This window comes from Oncorhynchus gorbuscha, linkage group LG08 (assembly GCF_021184085.1).
Source record: "Oncorhynchus gorbuscha isolate QuinsamMale2020 ecotype Even-year linkage group LG08, OgorEven_v1.0, whole genome shotgun sequence".
NCBI lineage: Eukaryota > Metazoa > Chordata > Actinopteri > Salmoniformes > Salmonidae > Oncorhynchus > Oncorhynchus gorbuscha.
Window position 1 is genome coordinate 76,888,345 of NC_060180.1, and position 17,331 is coordinate 76,905,675.

Consider the following 17,331-nt stretch of genomic DNA (forward strand, 5'->3'; position numbering starts at 1 on the left):
TATAGATACTTTTGTACCGGTTTCCTCCAGCATCTTCACAAGGTCCTTTGCTGTTGTTCTGGGATTGATTTGCACTTTTCACACCAAAGTATGTTCATGTCTAGGAGACAGAACGCGTCTCCGTCCGAGCAGTATGATGGCTGCGTGGTCCCATGGTGTTTATACTTGCGTACTATTGTTTGTACAGATGAACGTGAAACCTTCAGGCATTTGGAAATTGATCCCAAGGATGAACCAGACTTGTGGAGATATACCTTTTTTTTCTGAGGTCTTGGCTGTTTTCTTTTGATTTTCCCATGATGTCAAGCAAAGAGGTACTTTGAAGTTTGAAGGTAGGCCTTGAAATACATCCACAGGTACACCTCCAATTGACTCAAATCATGTCAATTAGCCTTTCAGAAGCTTCTAAAGCCATGATATAATTTTCTGACATTTTCCAAGCTGTTTAAAGGCACAGTCAACTTAGTGTATGTAAACTTCTGACTCACTGGAATTGTGATACAGTGAATTATAAGTGAAATAATCTGTCTGTAAACAATTGTTGGAAAAATTACTTGTGTCATGCACAAGGTAGATGTCCTAACCGACTTGCCAAAACTATAGTTTGTTAACAAGACATTTGTGGAGTGGTTGAAAAACGAGTTTTAATGACTCCAACCTAAGTGTATGTAAATGTCCGACTTCAACTGAATATCTTAACATGAATATACAAACTGTAAATCGCTCTGGACTAGAGTGTCTGCCAAGTGACTAAAATGTAAAAATGTAAATGTGAATAGTTATTTAAATTATATGTTTCTGTAAGTTATTTTCAATAAATTAGCTAAAATTTCTAAAAACATGTTTTCACTTTGCCAATCGAATCCAATTGTATTTGTCACGTGCGCTGAATACAACAAGCGTAGCCCTAACCGTGAAATGCTTACTTACACGCCCTTAACCAGCAATGCTTACTTACACGCCCTTAACCAGCAATGCAGTTTTTAGACAACAGTTAAGAAGTTAAGTTAAGTTCCTAAATAAACTAACGAAGAATAAAAAATAAAAAATAGTAACACAATAGAATAACAATAATGAGGCTATAATATACCGGTACCGAGTCAATGTGCGGGGGTACAGGTTAGTCGAGGTAATTTGTACATATAGGTAGGGGTAAGGCATAGATAATTAACAGCGAGAAGCAGCAGTGTAAAAACAAAAGGGAGGAGGGAGGGTCAATGTAAATAGCCCGGGTGGAAATTTTATTAATTGTTCAGCAGTTTTATGGCTTGGGGGTAGAAGCTGTTAAGGAGCCTTTTGGGCCGAAACTGGGCACTCGCTCCGGTACCGCTTGCCGTGCGGTAGCAGAGAGAACAGTTTGTGACTGGAGTCTTTTTTGGCCTGAACATTGTGGGTTATTGTGTGTAGACGGGTGAGATTTTTTTTAAATATCGAATCCGTTTTGAATTTAGACTATAACACAAACATTTTTGAACTAAGACAAGGTGAATGAATACTTCCTGAAGGCACTGCAGACTGTACAAAGAAGAAACGAGGACTTGTATTTTGAAGTTCGAACCGCTCCACTTCAACTCACTTTTTCCTGTTCGTCACTAGTTAACACAGCCACAAAGTCATAAACCCGCCTATTTTTTTATTTTTTTTTACAATCAAAATATTATTTTCAACCTAATCCTAACAAACGGTTGACTTTATGTCCAAGCCTACCCTTAAAAGCCAAAATGCTACACAAAATATATATTTTTTATAGCCAATTTAGATTTTTGCTATGGTAACTGGTGGAAACCCTTTTTCCTGTCCAACCGAACATCACTTCCGGTGTAATTTCACCGTGCGCGCTCTTAGTTTGTTGGAAGAAAGGCCGACACCGCTACAAATATGCAGTCCCCTCTTGTCAACATCGCTTTGTTGTCCTCTTATGTTTTATTTTCTCTGACTCATATTCAGAAGGTTGCAGCTGAGGCGAATGCGAGAGGTAAGACAGTCAAATGTAGCTTCGGTGGCAGCTCTGAAAACTAACCTTATTGTAACAATCTTCAGGTCATGCTAACAAGATTCTTGCTTTTGCTAGCTGTTTGAGGGTCGTCACTAGTTACCACATCCACAAAGTCATACTTATGTCTAAACTCCGCCTATGTTGAACATGTATCTAACTAAAATCTTATTTTGAACCAAACCTTAACCACACTGCTAACCTTATGCCAAATTATATCTTAAATTAAGACTAAAACGAATGTTTGTTTACAGGATTTTATTTTGACGATAGAGCCAATTCTTTGTGGCTGTGGTAAATAGTAACAACCCAGTTTGAGTTATCTAACTTTTAAAGCTTTATCAGCTTTGTGTCGTCGACGACACAATGTCTCGCCCATCGGCTACCTGTATATTGCAAACAAACCTCACCTATGTCTCTCTCATTGGGTGTGGTAATCTGATTAATCATGCTGTAGTAATAGACATTTATTTTAGGTATTACATTGTTATTGGGTTTAAAGCTCCAAGAACCGCATTTCACGTGACTTCGAAAATTGAAACAATGAATTGGTATACAGCCTTAATTGGTATACAGACTAATGCCTGCAAAATCTTGTAAATGTTCCTAACAAGCCAGAATGTTGAATAAAATTACATACAAATGTACTCTACCAGTTGTCTGAACTGTTTGTCCTTCAGCTGCTCGAAATTTGACATAAAATATCCACAGGAATGTATTGTTTACCTGACTTTTTAGAGAGCTGGTAGGGAGGTACTGTATATGATTTGGTAAAGTTCGTTTTATATACAATATTCTCTCATCAATAGCTATTGAACCAAGCATGCCATGACAATGTTATATTTGGAATCAGGGGAGGATATTAAAAAAATAAGTGTTGAGCAGTTGGACACACCGCAAAGACAACCGGTAGAGTGTGTTTTTAAAATGTCATTTTATTAAACATTATGGCTTGTAATGAGCATATACACCATTTTACTTTCTGGCTTTTATATATCAATTAATTGGCTATTACAGCCTGATTAATCAGTCCAATAATGGACAGAAGGATCCTAATGTTACTGCTTATAGTCCAAGGATCTTACCTGTTGCGTTTCGAGGCAAATACTAATTTCTAAACGTGAATCGATTCCTAATTAAGGTACGGCTCTAAAAACATAAAGCCCTCTACTTTGTCCATATCACATCAAAATAATTTCACAAATGCTAAATACACTGTTTTGAAACCCATTTTTAATACAGTATTTTTCAGTGACGACACGTTTGTGGTGTCAGTCTTCCGTTTACACACAGAGAGACGCAATATTGGCTTATTAACACAAGTAGTCCACTCTGTCTGTCTGTTGTCCATAAACAAGCACCGTGACATGAAGATCATGGCAGGGAACCGTAACCATTTAACCAGGCAAGTCAGTTAAGAACTAATTCTTATTTACGATGACGGCCTACCCCGGCCAAACCCAGATAACGCTGGGCCAATTGTGTGATGCCCTATGTATGGGACTCCCAATCACGGGTGGTTGTGAAACAGCTTGGAATCAAACCAGGGTCTGTAGTGATGCCTATAGCACTGAGATGCAGTGCCTTAGACCGCTGCGCCACTCGGGATCCCCCCTGTTTGACTTGGCAGTGTGACTCACATTTTTACACTGAACAAAAAATATAAACGCAACAATTTCAACGAGTTACAGTTCATATGAGGAAATCAGTCAATTGAAATAAATTCATTAGGTCCTAATCTATGGATTTCACATGACTGGGAATACAGATAACTTAAACAAGAACCAGTCAGTATCTGGTGTGACCATTTGCCTCATGCAGCGCGACACATCTCCTTCACGTAGAGTTGATCAGGCTGTTGATTGTGGCCTGTGGAATGTTGTCCCAGTCCTCTTCAATGGCTGTGGAATGTTGTCCCAGTCCTCTTCAATGGCTGTGTGAAGTAGCTGGATATTGGCGGGATCTGGAACACACCGTCGTACATGTTGATCCAGAGCATCCCAAACATGCTCAATGGGTAACATGTCTGGTGAGTATGGAGGAACTGGAACACCGTCGTACACGTTGATCCAGAGCATCCCAAACATGCTCAATGGGTAACATGTCTGGTGAGGATGCAGGCCACGGAAGAACTGGGACATTTTCAGCTTCCAGGAATTGTGTACAGATCCTTGCGACATGGGGCCGTGCATTATCATGCTGACACATGAGGTGATGGCGGTGGATGAATGGAACGACAATTTTCCTCGGGATCTCATCACGGGATTCAAATTGCCATCAATAAAATGCAGCTGTGCGTGTTGGTACAGTTTGAAACCAGGATTCATCTGTGAAGAGCACACTTCTCCAGCGTGCCAGTGGCCATCGAAGGTGTGCATTTGCCCGCTGAAATCAGTTAAGACACAGAACTGCAGTCAGGTCAAGACCTCGGTGACGACAAGCACCCCGAGACTAAGGTGGTGCAAACCCACAGTTTGATCAGCTGTCCGGGTGGCTGGTCTTGGACGATCCCGCAGGTGAACGTGTTTGTTCTGAAAGCATTAGCAACAGACATGTAGAGTTAAGTGTCCACTCCTATTCAATCAATCCCAGCTAGTCGTGAGACTTACTAAATGATGCTGCCAATGTCCAGTGTGAAATCTATAGTCAAATCCTGCACTGTAGCAAGTGGTCCTGCTAATGTCCACTAGTTACTAAAATATCCATAAATGACAGACAAGCTTGCCATGGTTTTGCACTACCTAGCTAGCGAAGATGCACAGTACACATGCCATGTTTACCTGGCTAGTCTCTTAACAGGATAGCCTTTTAAAAATGAAAAAAAGTCACTTAATTTCGTTGTCAAAATGAAAACTTTCTCAATGAGGCTACTAGACATGCATTGTACATGCATCTGGGCTGCCTGTCAGACTAACCATATTTAATGTGTATTCGTTGATGACACGTTACCAAGGCGACGGAATGACACGTTACCAAGGCGACGGAATGACACGTTACCAAGGCGACGGAACGCAGTAGTCAGATGAGGCGATTTTCAAACGTTAGATAATGCTTCTTAAAGATGAGCATTAAAACAATCAAGTCATTATTAAAAGTTGAGCTGTATTGTACATAATATTAAACAGCATATAAAGATGCGAAATAAGCCAGGTGTAGAAATTTATTTTAAAATTCGATTTATTTCAAGGCTATAGCCTTCAAAGAAATACATTGAGAAGCATTTGCGAGTGTGACACACTAGGCCGTTTCGCACAAAGTGCTCAGCATTTAAACATTTTAGTTACATTAAATAATCTATGCATTGCGCATATAGTCTGTGATTTACTTGGAATTAAATACAAATTAAACTCCAATGTAATTTAGTGCTCATTTTAATTCATTTTTATAAACACGAGTTTGGTCAGTTTGTGCCTTCAGGCTCATGGGATGGTAGAGCAGAGAATATCCTCTCCTGACTGTAGACCCACTAGGGATTGGATGGTAGAGCAGAGAATATCCTCTCCTGACTGTAGACCCACTAGGGATTGGATGGTAGAGCAGAGAATATCCTCTCCTGACTGTAGACCCACTAGGGATTGGATGGTAGAGCAGAGAATATCCTCTCCTGACTGTAGACCCACTAGGGATGGGATGGTAGAGCAGAGAATATCCTCTCCTGACTGTAGACCCACTAGGGATTGGATGGTAGAGCAGAGAATATCCTCTCCTGACTGTAGACCCACTAGGGATTGGATGGTAGAGCAGAGAATATCCTCTCCTGACTGTAGACCCACTAGGGATTGGATGGTAGAGCAGAGAATATCCTCTCCTGACTGTAGACCCACTAGGGATTGGATGGTAAGAGCAGATAATATCCTCTCCTGACTGTAGACCCACTAGGGATTGGATGGTAGAGCAGAGAATATCCTCTCCTGACTGTAGACCCACTAGGGATGGATGGTAGAGCAGAGAATATCCTCTCCTGACTGTAGACCCACTAGGGATTGGATGGTAGAGCAGAGAATATCCTCTCCTGACTGTAGACCCACTAGGGATTGGATGGTAGAGCAGAGAATATCCTCTCCTGACTGTAGACCCACTAGGGATGGGATGGTAGAGCAGAGAATATCCTCTCCTGACTGTAGACCCACTAGGGATTGGATGGTAGAGCAGAGAATATCCTCTCCTGACTGTAGACCCACTAGGGATGGGATGGTAGAGCAGAGAATATCCTCTCCTGACTGTAGACCCACTAGGGATTGGATGGTAGAGCAGAGAATATCCTCTCCTGACTGTAGACCCACTAGGGATTGGATGGTAGAGCAGAGAATATCCTCTCCTGACTGTAGACCCACTAGGGATGGGATGGTAGAGCAGAGAATATCCTCTCCTGACTGTAGACCCACTAGGGATTGGATGGTAGAGCAGAGAATATCCTCTCCTGACTGTTGTAAGTCGCTCTGGATAAGAGCGTCTGCTAAATGACTTAAATGTAAATGTAAATGTAGACCCACTAGGGATTGGATGGTAGAGCAGAGAATATCCTCTCCTGACTGTAGACCCACTAGGGATGGGATGGTAGAGCAGAGAATATCCTCTCCTGACTGTAGACCCACTAGGGATGCTAAACACCCTTTTGGCTGCGCTTGTCAGGCTGGGCAGAGTTATTTAAAAAAAAAAATACTTCTGTAGGTAGGCCTAAAGTTTTTTTTAGGCAAAATAACTCAATCAAAAGAAAAGCTCCTTGAATGTGGGAATATGCCAGACCCATTGGGCCAAAATAAATTATACCATATTGTATAGATAATAGAACGGAAAATGAACGAAACGTTTTAAGATATCAGATTTTTTTTTAAAGGTTATAAATACTTTGCTACAATGACACACTTAGTTATATACCCACCTCGTTCTTCTAGCATGTGCTTGTAAGAAGTACACCATCGTGTGTTCAGGATACGTGTCTTTTCAGATTCAACTATGGTTATTTTAGTTGTGGACACGACATCACTTGCAATGTTGTATGGACACTAGAGGTCGACCGATTAAGATTTTTCAACGCCGATACCGATTATTGGAGGACCCCCCCCCCCCAAAAAAAAGGCGATACCGATCAATCGGACGATATTTTATTTATTTTAACTTAATATAATACATAAATAAAATCAATTTAGTCTCAAGTAAATAATGACACATGTTCAAAGTGTTGGAGAAGAAAGTAAAAGTGCAATATGTGCCATGTAAGAAAGCTAACGTTTAAGTTCCTTGCTCAGAACATGAGAACCTATGAAAGCTGGTGGTTCCTTTTAACACGAGTCTTCAATATTGCCAGGTAAGAAGTTTTAGGTTGTAGTTATTATAGGACTATTTCCCTCTATACCATTTGTATTTCATTAGCCTTTGACTATTGGATGTTCTTATAGGCACTTTAGTATTGCCAGTGTAACAGTATAGCTTCCGTCCCTCTCCTCGCTCCTACCTGGGCTCGAACCAGCAACACAACGACAACAGCCACCTTCGAAGCAGCGTTACCCATGCAGAGCAAGGGGAACAACTACTAGAAGGCTCAGAGTGAGTGACGTTTGAAATGCTATTAGCGCGCGCTAACTAGCTAGCCATTTCACTTTGGTTACACCAGCCTCATCTCGGGAGTTGATAGGCTTGAAGTCATAAACAGCGCAATGCTTGACGCACAACGAAGAGCTGCTGGCAAAACGTTTGAATGAATGTTTACGCGCCTGCTTCTGCCTACCACCGCTCAGATACTTGTATGCTCAGTCAGATTATATGCAACGCAGGACACGCTAGATAATATCTAGTAATATCAACCATGTGTAGTTGACTAGTGATTATGATTGATTGTTTTTTTTATAAGATAAGTTTAATGCTAGCTAGCAACTTACCTTGGCTTACTGCATTCGCGTAACAGGCAGACTCCTTGTGGAGTGCAACGAGAGAGAAGCAGGTCGTTATTGCGTTGGACTAGTTAACTGTAAGGTTGCAAGATTGGTTCCCCCGAGCTGACAAGGTGAACATCTGTCGTTCTGCCCCTGAACGAGGCAGTTAACCCACCGTTCCTAGGCCGTCATTGAAAATAAGAATGTGTTCTTAACTGACTTGCCTAGTTAAATAAAGGTATAAAATAAAATAAAAATCGGCAAATCGGTGCCCAAAAATACCGATTTCCTATTGTTATGAAAACTTGAAATCTGCCCTATTTTTAATTGGGCATTCAGATTAAATCGGTCGACCTCTAATGGACACGACATCACCCTCTTGCTATTTGTCCTTGTCTTTGTAAGTCACCTTGATTTAGCACCCGTGTGTTTAAAAAAAAAAAATCAGTTTATTTATGAAAATATTTAGCGAACTCAAGGGGGGCTATTAGTAGCGCACAAGTAGACTACAAATGCATGCCATGAACTGGTGAAGTGAGCGTTGCTGGAGCGAAGTTGGAGCGGGCCAGACGACGGACGGAATCTTACTCTACACTCCAATTGTAGAAGTGTATGGTACACAATTCTATGGGTATTACATTGTTTAACTGTTTAGAGGTATTCCAGTTCGTTGTAGCCCTGTACTGAAGATGACGGTGCTGAGGTTTGTAGTACAGGTGCGGTGGAACCCCTAATGATCTCAAATATAGTCAGTCATGTTGTATGATGTATTCAACCGATCGCTACCTGCACCTACCCACCTGTCCAACATCACTACTCTGGACGGCTCTGACTTAGAATACGTGGACAACTACAACTACTTAGGTGTCTGGTTAGACTGTAAACTCTCTGGTTAGACTGTAAACTCTCCTTCCAGACCCATATCAAACATCTCCAATCTAAAGTTAAATCTAGAATTGGCTTCCTATTTCGCAACAAAGCATCCTTCACTCATGCTGCCAAACATACCCTTGTAAAACTGACCATCCTACCAATCCTCGACTTTGGCGATGTCATTTACAAAATAGCCTCGCTTCATACTCGTCGCCAAACCCACTGGCTCCATGTCATCTACAAGACCCTGCTAGGTAAAGTCCCCCCTTATCTCAGCTCGCTGGTCACCATAGCAGCACCCACCTGTAGCACGCGCTCCAGCAGGTATATCTCTCTAGTCACCCCCAAAACCAATTCTTTCTTTGGCCGCCTCTCCTTCCAGTTCTCTGATGTCAATGACTGGAACGAACTACAAAAATCTCTGAAACTGGAAACACTTATCTCCCTCACTAGCTTTAAGCACCAACTGTCAGAGCAGCTCACAGATTACTGCACCTGTACATAGCCCACCTATAATTTAGCCTAAACAACTACCTCTTTCCCAACTGTATTTAATTAATTTATTTATTTTGCTCCTTTGCACCCCATTATTTTTATTTCTACTTTGCACATTCTTCCATTGCAAAACTACCATTCCAGTGTTTTACTTGCTATATTGTATTTACTTTGCCACCATGGCCTTTTTTGCCTTTACCTCCCTTATCTCACCTCATTTGCTCACATTGTATATAGACTTGTTTATACTGTATTATTGACTGTATGTTTTGTTTATTCCATGTGTAACTCTGTGTTGTTTGTGTCGAACTGCTTTGCTTTATCTTGGCCAGGTCGCAGTTGTAAATGAGAACTTGTTCTCAACTTGCCTACCTGGTTAAATAAATGTGAAATAATTGTTTTTTTAAAAGTCAGTCATGTTGTATTGTCCTGAATGGTCCTGTATGGCATTAAGTCAGTCATGTTGTATTGTCCTGCTGAATGGTCCTGTATAGCATTAAGTCATGTTGTAGTCATGCATGTTGTTTATAAGGTGTGAATTGGATATGGTATTCTGTCAGTCACTAGTGACTATCTTAATTTATCTTCTTCATGCAGTCTATCACAGTGCCATCCGTTTGTCACCAAAGCCCCATATACTACCCACCATTGCGACCTGTATGCTCTCGTTGGTTGGCCCTCGCTTCATACTCGTCGCCAAACCCACTGGCTTCAGGTCATCTACAAGTCTCTGCTAGGTAAAGCCCTGTCTGATCTCAGCTCACTGATCACCATAGCAGCACCCACTCTTAGCGCGCGCTCCAGCAGGTATATCTCACTGGTCACCCCCAAAGACAATTCCTCCTTTGGTTGTCTTTCCTTCCAGTTCTCTGCTGCCAATGACTGGAACGAATTGCAAAAATCTCTGAAGCTGGAGACTCACATCTCCCTCACTAGCTTTAAGCACCAGCTGCCAGAGCAGCTCACAGATCACTGCACCTGTACACAGCCCATCTGTAGACAGCCCACCTATCTATCTACCTCATTCCCATACTGGTATTTATCTATTTATTTATTTAGCTCCTTTGCACCCCAGTATCTCTACCTGCACATTCATCTTCTGCCGATCTACCATTCCAGTGTTTAATTGCTATGTTGTAATTACTTCGCCACCATGGCCTATTTATTTCCTTAGTGGGGGCTGGCTCTAACGTGTGTGTGTCCTCGGCTCAGGGTCTTCATCTCCTGGCCAACGCCACCTCTTCTCTCCTGTCATCTGCCTCATTCCTCTCCCCTGTGTCTGTGCCTCATAGTTCCCCTGTGTCTGTGCCTCATAGTTCCCCTGTGAAACCTGTAAGGGAGACGGTAGAGATTCATGTTTGCGAAAGTTCCAAGGGTCAAGTATTGAAACAAACACCATGCAAGAGGCTGTGTGTGTGTGTGTGTGTCTACTCACCAAGTTGTTTCTCTTGTGCTTCCAGCAGTCAGGTTGGAGTCTCGTCTGCTTCTCTTCTGTTCATTGGCCTCAAATGGTCTACATCCTTCTCTTCTCTCGTTGTCTCCTCCCCCCAAGACTATGAAAGCAATGGTGTGCTATGTTACTCAGTGTGTTATTGATTAGTGCCGGGGTGATACTAGTATCGTGGCAAGGAAGACAACACCAAGCGGACTTGACTTCTCTAAGAAAACAAAACGTCAATCTGTTGTCACGTATTTATTTTCCACGCTAAAGCGCCTAATATTTGACATACAGCAGGTTTTTAAAGGACCAAAGACCTCTTCTGCTTCGGGTTTATATTTGCCATGGAAGATATTCACTGCATGACCAAAAGTATGTGGACACCTGCTTGTCCAACATCATAGGTATTAATATGGAGTTGGTCCCCCCTCTTTGCTGCTATAACAGCCTCCACTCTTCTGGGAAGGCTTTCCACTAGATGTAGGAACATTGCTGCTATAACAGCCTCCACTCTTCTGGGAAGGCTTTCCACTAGATGTAGGAACATTGCTGCTATAACAACCTCCACTCTTCTGGGAAGGCTTTCCACTAGATGTTGGAACATTGCTGCTATAACAACCTCCACTCTTCTGGGAAGGCTTTCCACTAGATGTAGGAACATTGCTGCTATAACAGCCTCCACTCTTCTGGGAAGGCTTTCCACTAGATGTAGGAACATTGCTGCTACAACAGCCTCCACTCTTCTTTGAAGGCTTTCCACTAGATGTAGGAACATTGCTGCTATAACAGCCTCCACTCTTCTGGGAAGGCTTTCCACTAGATGTTGGAACATTGCTGCTATAACAGCCTCCACTCTTCTGGGAAGGCTTTCCACTAGATGTTGGAACATTGCTGCGATAACAGCCTCCACTCTTCTGGGAAGGCTTTCCACTTGTCGTGGGGACTTGCTTCCATTCAGCCACGAGCATTAGTGAGGTCAGGCACTCTCTTAATTTCACCATGTATCTATATCAACAAAGTATAATTTTTAAATGGAAACTTTATCTGAGACCTAGTTAGTTTGGCTACAATGTTCATAGTACACAAACCAACCTGCAGTCATTATCAGCATAGTAAAATCAAGTTACCGGGAACAAAGCATGCAAGAGTCACTGTGTTGAGTTCCCAGCAAAGATCCCCTCGTTTCTTTCAGCGAAGATAAAAGACCCACCCCGTGTCCTCGTTAACCAGTTACGTAAACAGCTGACAGCCTGACACAATAACTTGACACTGTCGAATGTGATTCTCCTCCCAGGGTTCGGAGACAGCATCCACTGGAGGAGTCTGGACGATGGGAAGAAGGAGGCAGAGGCCAGGTGAGGATATGTAACCCTCTGATATAAACACTTCTCTGGAAGAGTTAATGGGGTTGTGTTCACTAGGAAGCAAATGGAAGCAAACTCGTTTTGAGTCTAAAGTTTACAGTGCGAGAAATGTTTTTTGCCTCTTGTCCCGACTAATGAATATATCTCTTACAAGATAGATGTCAATTGAATGGAACCATTGGAGTTTTGTGGCCATTTACTTTAAACACAATGACTTTTATTCTCTTCACAGTGGTCTTCCACTGATGGTTATCATTCACAAAACCTGGTGTGGAGCCTGCAAAGGTAAAGGCCGTCCTCTTTTTTTTATAATAACCTGATTTACATTTACCTTGCACAATGAAGCCATCATCACGTTCAGTTTTCTGCCTCCAGCTCTGAAGCCCAAGTTCGCCGAGTCCAAGGAGATCTCTGAGCTGGCTCACAACTTTGTCATGGTCAACCTGGAGGTGAGGATAATGGACTGTGTAGCAAAATAAAAAATTAAAAAATAGCCATCAAAATCTGTCAGTTTAAGCTAGAGAGGTGTTGTTGGTGCATGGGCTGCATCCCAATCCGCCTTCCACACCTGCGTTGAAAGGTGGCAGAGTTAGAACCGTGGTTTGTCAGACGACGAGACACCCCAAAAAAAAAATCTGTCTTCTCACCAAAGTATCTGAACGGTATGACCACTCTATGGAAAGGGGAGACTCTCGCAAACACCATGTTGTTCTCTGTTTTGCTCTACGACCCCCACATGTGTCACGAGACTCTTCTGAAGGTAACTCCTATAAACCCGACTAAACAAATGAAGTATGAAGGTAGTATTGTGCCAACAAAAATTAGGGGTTTAATATGTCCCAAAAATATATATATTTCCTGAGCGTTCTTATTTCTCCTAGATATAGATATAGGACAGACACTTCAAAAGCTTATTCCTTACGATACATTTAAAAAAAAACTTTGTTATTGTTGCCATTTATGAATGTTATTCTTTGTGTTTCTAAAGGGCTAAAGGACAAATAAAATATTTTCTACCTAAAGGGGTCCTAAAAGTTACGCTGTTATAAAGTAACCACATATACAGTGCATTCAGAAAGTATTCAGACCCCTTGACTTTTCACATTTGTTACATTAATGCCTTGTGTATTAAATAATTATTTTTTTCCTTTTCAATCTGCACACAATATCCCAATGACAAAGCAAAAACAGGTTTTTAGAATTGTTTTAAAACGTATACAAAATTAACAGATCCCTTATTTACGTCAGTATTCAGACCCTTTGCTATGAAACTCGAAATTGAGCTCGGGTGCATCCTGTTTCCATTGATCATCCTTGAGATGTTTCTACAACTTGATTGGACATTATTTGGAAAGGCACACACCTGTCTGTATAAAGGTCCCACAATTGACAGTGCATGTCAGAGCAAAAACCAAGCCATGAGGTCGAAGGAGTTGTCCGTAGAGCTCCGAGACAGGATTGTGTCGAGGCACAGATCTGGGGAAGGGTACCATAACATTTCTGCAGCATTGAAGGTCCCCAAGAACACAGTGGCCTCCATCATTCTTAAATGGGAGAGGTTTGGAACCACCAAAACTCTTCCTAGAGCTGGCCAACCAGCTAAACTGGGCAATCGGGGGAGAAGGGCCTTGGTCAGGGAGGTGACCAAGAACCCTACGGTCACACTGAAAGAGCTCCAGAGTTCCTCTGGAGATGGGAGAATGTTCCAGAAGGACACTCACCTCTGCAGCACTCTACCAATCAGGCTTTTATGGTAGAGTGGCCAGACAGAAGCCATTCCTCAGTAAAAGGCACAGGACAGCCCGCTTTGAGTTCGCCAAAAGGCACCTAAAGAACTCTGACCATGAGAAAAAGATTATCTGGTCTGATGCAACCAAGATTGAACTTTTGGCCTGAATGCCAAACGTCACGCCTGGAGGAAACCTGGCACCATCTCTACGGTGAAGCACGGTGATGGCAGCATCAAGCTGTGGCAATGTTTTTCAGTTGCAGGGACTGGGAGACTAGTAAGGATTGTGGGAAAGGTAAACGGAGAAAAGTACAGAGAGCTCCTTGACAAGAACCTGCTCCAGAGCATTCAGGACCTCAGACTGGGGCGAAGGTTCACCTTCCAACAGGACAACGACCCTAAGCACACAGCCAAGAAAACACAGGAGTGGCTTCGGAAACAAGTCTCTGAATGTCCTTCAGTGTCGCAGCCAGAGCCTGGACTTGAACCCGATCAAATATCTCTGGAGAGACTTGAAAATAGCTGTGCAGCGACACTCCCCATCCAACCTGACAGAGCTTGAGAGGATCTGCAGAGAAGAATGGGAGAAACTCCCCAAATACAGGTGTACCAAGCTTGTAGCGTCAAACCCAAGAAGACTGGAGGCTGTAATCACTCCCAAAGGTGCTTCAACAAAGTTCTGAGTAAAGGGTCTGAGTACTTATGTAAATGTGATATTTCAAGCCTCCCGAGTGGTGCAGCGGTTTAAGGTAGTGCTTGAGTCATCACTACAGGTCCGGGTTCGATCCCAGGCTGTGTTGCGGCCCCGACCGGGAGACCCATGAGGCGCATCATTGGCCCAGCATCGTCCGGTTAGGCCGGCCTGGATGTCCTTGTCCCATCGCGCTCTAGCGACTCCTGTGGCGGGCCGGGCGCAATGCACGCCGACACGGTCGCCAGTTGGACTGTGTTTCCTCCGACACATTGGTGCGGTTGACTTCGGGGTTAAGAGAGCAGCGTGTCAAGAAGCAGTGCGGCTGGGCAGGGTCGTGTTTCGGAGAACGCAGGGCTGTTAACCTTCGCCTATCCCGAATCCGTATGGGAGTTGCAGCGAAGGGACAAGACTGTACCTACCAATTTGGATATCACGAAAAGGGGGTAGAAAATACTAGGTGGAAAATATATTTTCATGGGGGTACTGTGTGTAGATTGAGAGGGGAAAAAATACTTAATCCATTTTAGAATAAGGCTGTAACATAACAAGAGGGTATAGTCTGAATACACTGTAGTACAGGTCCCTAGGTCACTACTTATATGAATTAACACTAAATGTTATGTTGTTAGGATGAGGAGGAGCCTAAAGATGAGGCATACAGTCCTGATGGTGGATACATCCCCAGGATAATGTTCCTAGGTAAGAACCCCTACTGTCCTGGTGGATACGTCCCCTAGGTAAGAACCCCTACTGTCCTGGTGGTGGAGACATCCCCGGGATACTGTTGCTAGGTAAGAACCCCTACAGTCCTGGTGGTGGAGACATCCCCAGGATACTGTTGCTAGGTGAGAACCCCTATAGCCCTGGTGATGGAGACATCCCCAGGATACTGTTGCTAGGTAAGAACCCCTACAGTCCTGGCGGTGGAGACATCCCCAGGATACAGTTGCTAGGTGAGAACCCCTACAGCCCTGGTGATGGAGACATCCCCAGGATACTGTTGCTAGGTAAGAACCCCTACAGTCCTGGTGGTGGAGACATCCCCAGGATACTGTTGCTAGGTAAGAACCCCTACAGTCCTGGTGGAGACATCCCCAGGATACTGTTGCTAGGTAAGAACCCCTACAGTCCTGGCGGTGGAGACATCCCCAGGATACAGTTGCTAGGTGAGAACCCCTACAGCCCTGGTGATGGAGACATCCCCAGGATACTGTTGCTAGGTGAGAACCCCTACAGCCCTGGTGATGGAGACATCCCCAGGATACTGTTGCTAGGTAAGAACCCCTACAGTCCTGGTGGTGGAGACATCCCCAGGATACTGTTGCTAGGTAAGAACCCCTACAGTCCTGGTGGTGGAGACAACCCCAGGATACAGTTGCTAGGTAAGAACCCCTACAGTCCTGGTGGAGACATCCCCAGGATACTGTTCCTAGGTCTCTCCATAATAAGTTATTATTTGAGAGCCTACTAAAATGGTTGTTTTTTTCATTCATAATTTTCTGTGCTCCCAACCCCCATGTTTACACTCTCCATTCCTGTTCCTTTCTACCACATAGACCCCAGTGGTAAAGTCCACCCTGAGATCACCAACAAAAACGGAAACCCGAACTACAAGTACTTTTACAGCAACGCAGACCAAGGTGAGAATCACATATTATAGGTTTGGGTGATGATGGTTGAATCATTGTAGTTCCTTGCTTAGGTCAATCTTCTGACTGCTTCCCCCCTCCCCTCCGTGTGTCTGTAGTTCTGTCTGCTATGAAGCAAGCTCAGGAGAAGTTGACAGGAGATGCCTTCAGGACCCACATTGAAGACGAGCTGTAAGGTGGTAGGATAGGTGGGGAGAGAAGGCTGTAGAATTCTACCCAAAGTGTCCACTCGTTCACATGCTTACTGCACTCCGAAGGCTTTATAAACACAAGTGAGCAGGTGTACATTTCAGGGCTCTCTTTTCCATCAGTGTGCATTAGGTTGATACGTCCACTTTCTCTCCTCACCCTTAAAAACGGTTGAAAGTTACTGTCCAGAAACCAACTCTTTAAGAAATAAAATAACAAGTTTTTACGTTTGTTTCAGTACCTCACAATCTGTAAGACCATCAACACTAGTCGTTTCAACTGTATAGTACTCTAGAGTGTGAATGAATGGGAGTCCCATCTTGGTCAGCCAAAGCAAACCATCCACCTGACACACTTGTTTTTAAATGGTAAAACTTTTGATTTAATCCATCCACATATCGAAATTTTAATTCGAGGTTGAATACAGGCCATATAACAACTCTGTAGAAGTTGATCAACAGAACAGCTGGACCGATAAACTGTCCTGCATTTTAAAACACACACTTTACACGGTAAGAGTTCTCTTATCACATTAACGTGCTTCCAACTGTTCATTCGTGAAACACTCGCTCCGTCAATGTATACAAGGGGCCTAGAATTCTATCTCCTTTTTTTCCCCTCATCAGTATATCAATAAAATGTTGAATCCAGCTGGGGCAAAATGTTCAATTGCTAAAAATGATTGTGGACCCCCAAGCGGCTCATAATTCTGACTGACGAGACCAAACTGCTTTCTGTGAAGAATAGAAGGAACACTAGATGTGATAAGTCTTGTCATGCTGTATTTTTTTTTTTACATGTATGTACACAGCCAAGTGTTAATAAAATTTGCTGAGTGGCATGTTCTGCAATGTGCTGGGTGGCATGTTCTGCAATGTGCTGGGTGGCATGTTCTGCAATGTGCTGGGTGGCATGTTCTGCAATGTGCTGGGTGGCATGTTCTGCAATGTGCTGGGTGGCATGTTCTGCAATGTGCTGGGTGGCATGTTCTGCAATGTGCTGGGTGGCATGTTCTGCAATGTGCTGGGTGGCAT

General features: G+C 43.2%; 1 protein-coding gene across 1 annotated transcript; it reads left to right on the top strand.

The window, feature by feature from the left end:
* Nucleotides 1-1,809: 1,809 nt before the first annotated feature.
* txndc12 (thioredoxin domain containing 12 (endoplasmic reticulum)) lies at nt 1,810-17,143 on the top strand. The gene is made up of 7 exons (XM_046360601.1): nt 1,810-1,975; nt 11,967-12,027; nt 12,269-12,321; nt 12,412-12,485; nt 15,089-15,158; nt 16,016-16,099; nt 16,207-17,143. The coding sequence occupies exons 1-7, from the start codon at nt 1,879-1,881 to the stop codon at nt 16,281-16,283; spliced, it is 516 nt and encodes a 171-aa protein (XP_046216557.1). The 5' UTR covers nt 1,810-1,878; the 3' UTR covers nt 16,284-17,143.
* Nucleotides 17,144-17,331: the final 188 nt, after the last annotated feature.

Coding starts and splice junctions, on each gene's coding strand:
- txndc12 (XM_046360601.1), top strand. CDS start 1,879: ATGCAGTCCCCTCTTGTCAACATCGCTTTGTTGTCCTCTTATGTTTTA. Junction 12,486..15,088: donor TTGTCATGGTCAACCTGGAG/GTGAGGATAATG, acceptor TTATGTTGTTAG/GATGAGGAGGAGCCTAAAGA. Junction 16,100..16,206: donor TTACAGCAACGCAGACCAAG/GTGAGAATCACA, acceptor GTGTGTCTGTAG/TTCTGTCTGCTATGAAGCAA.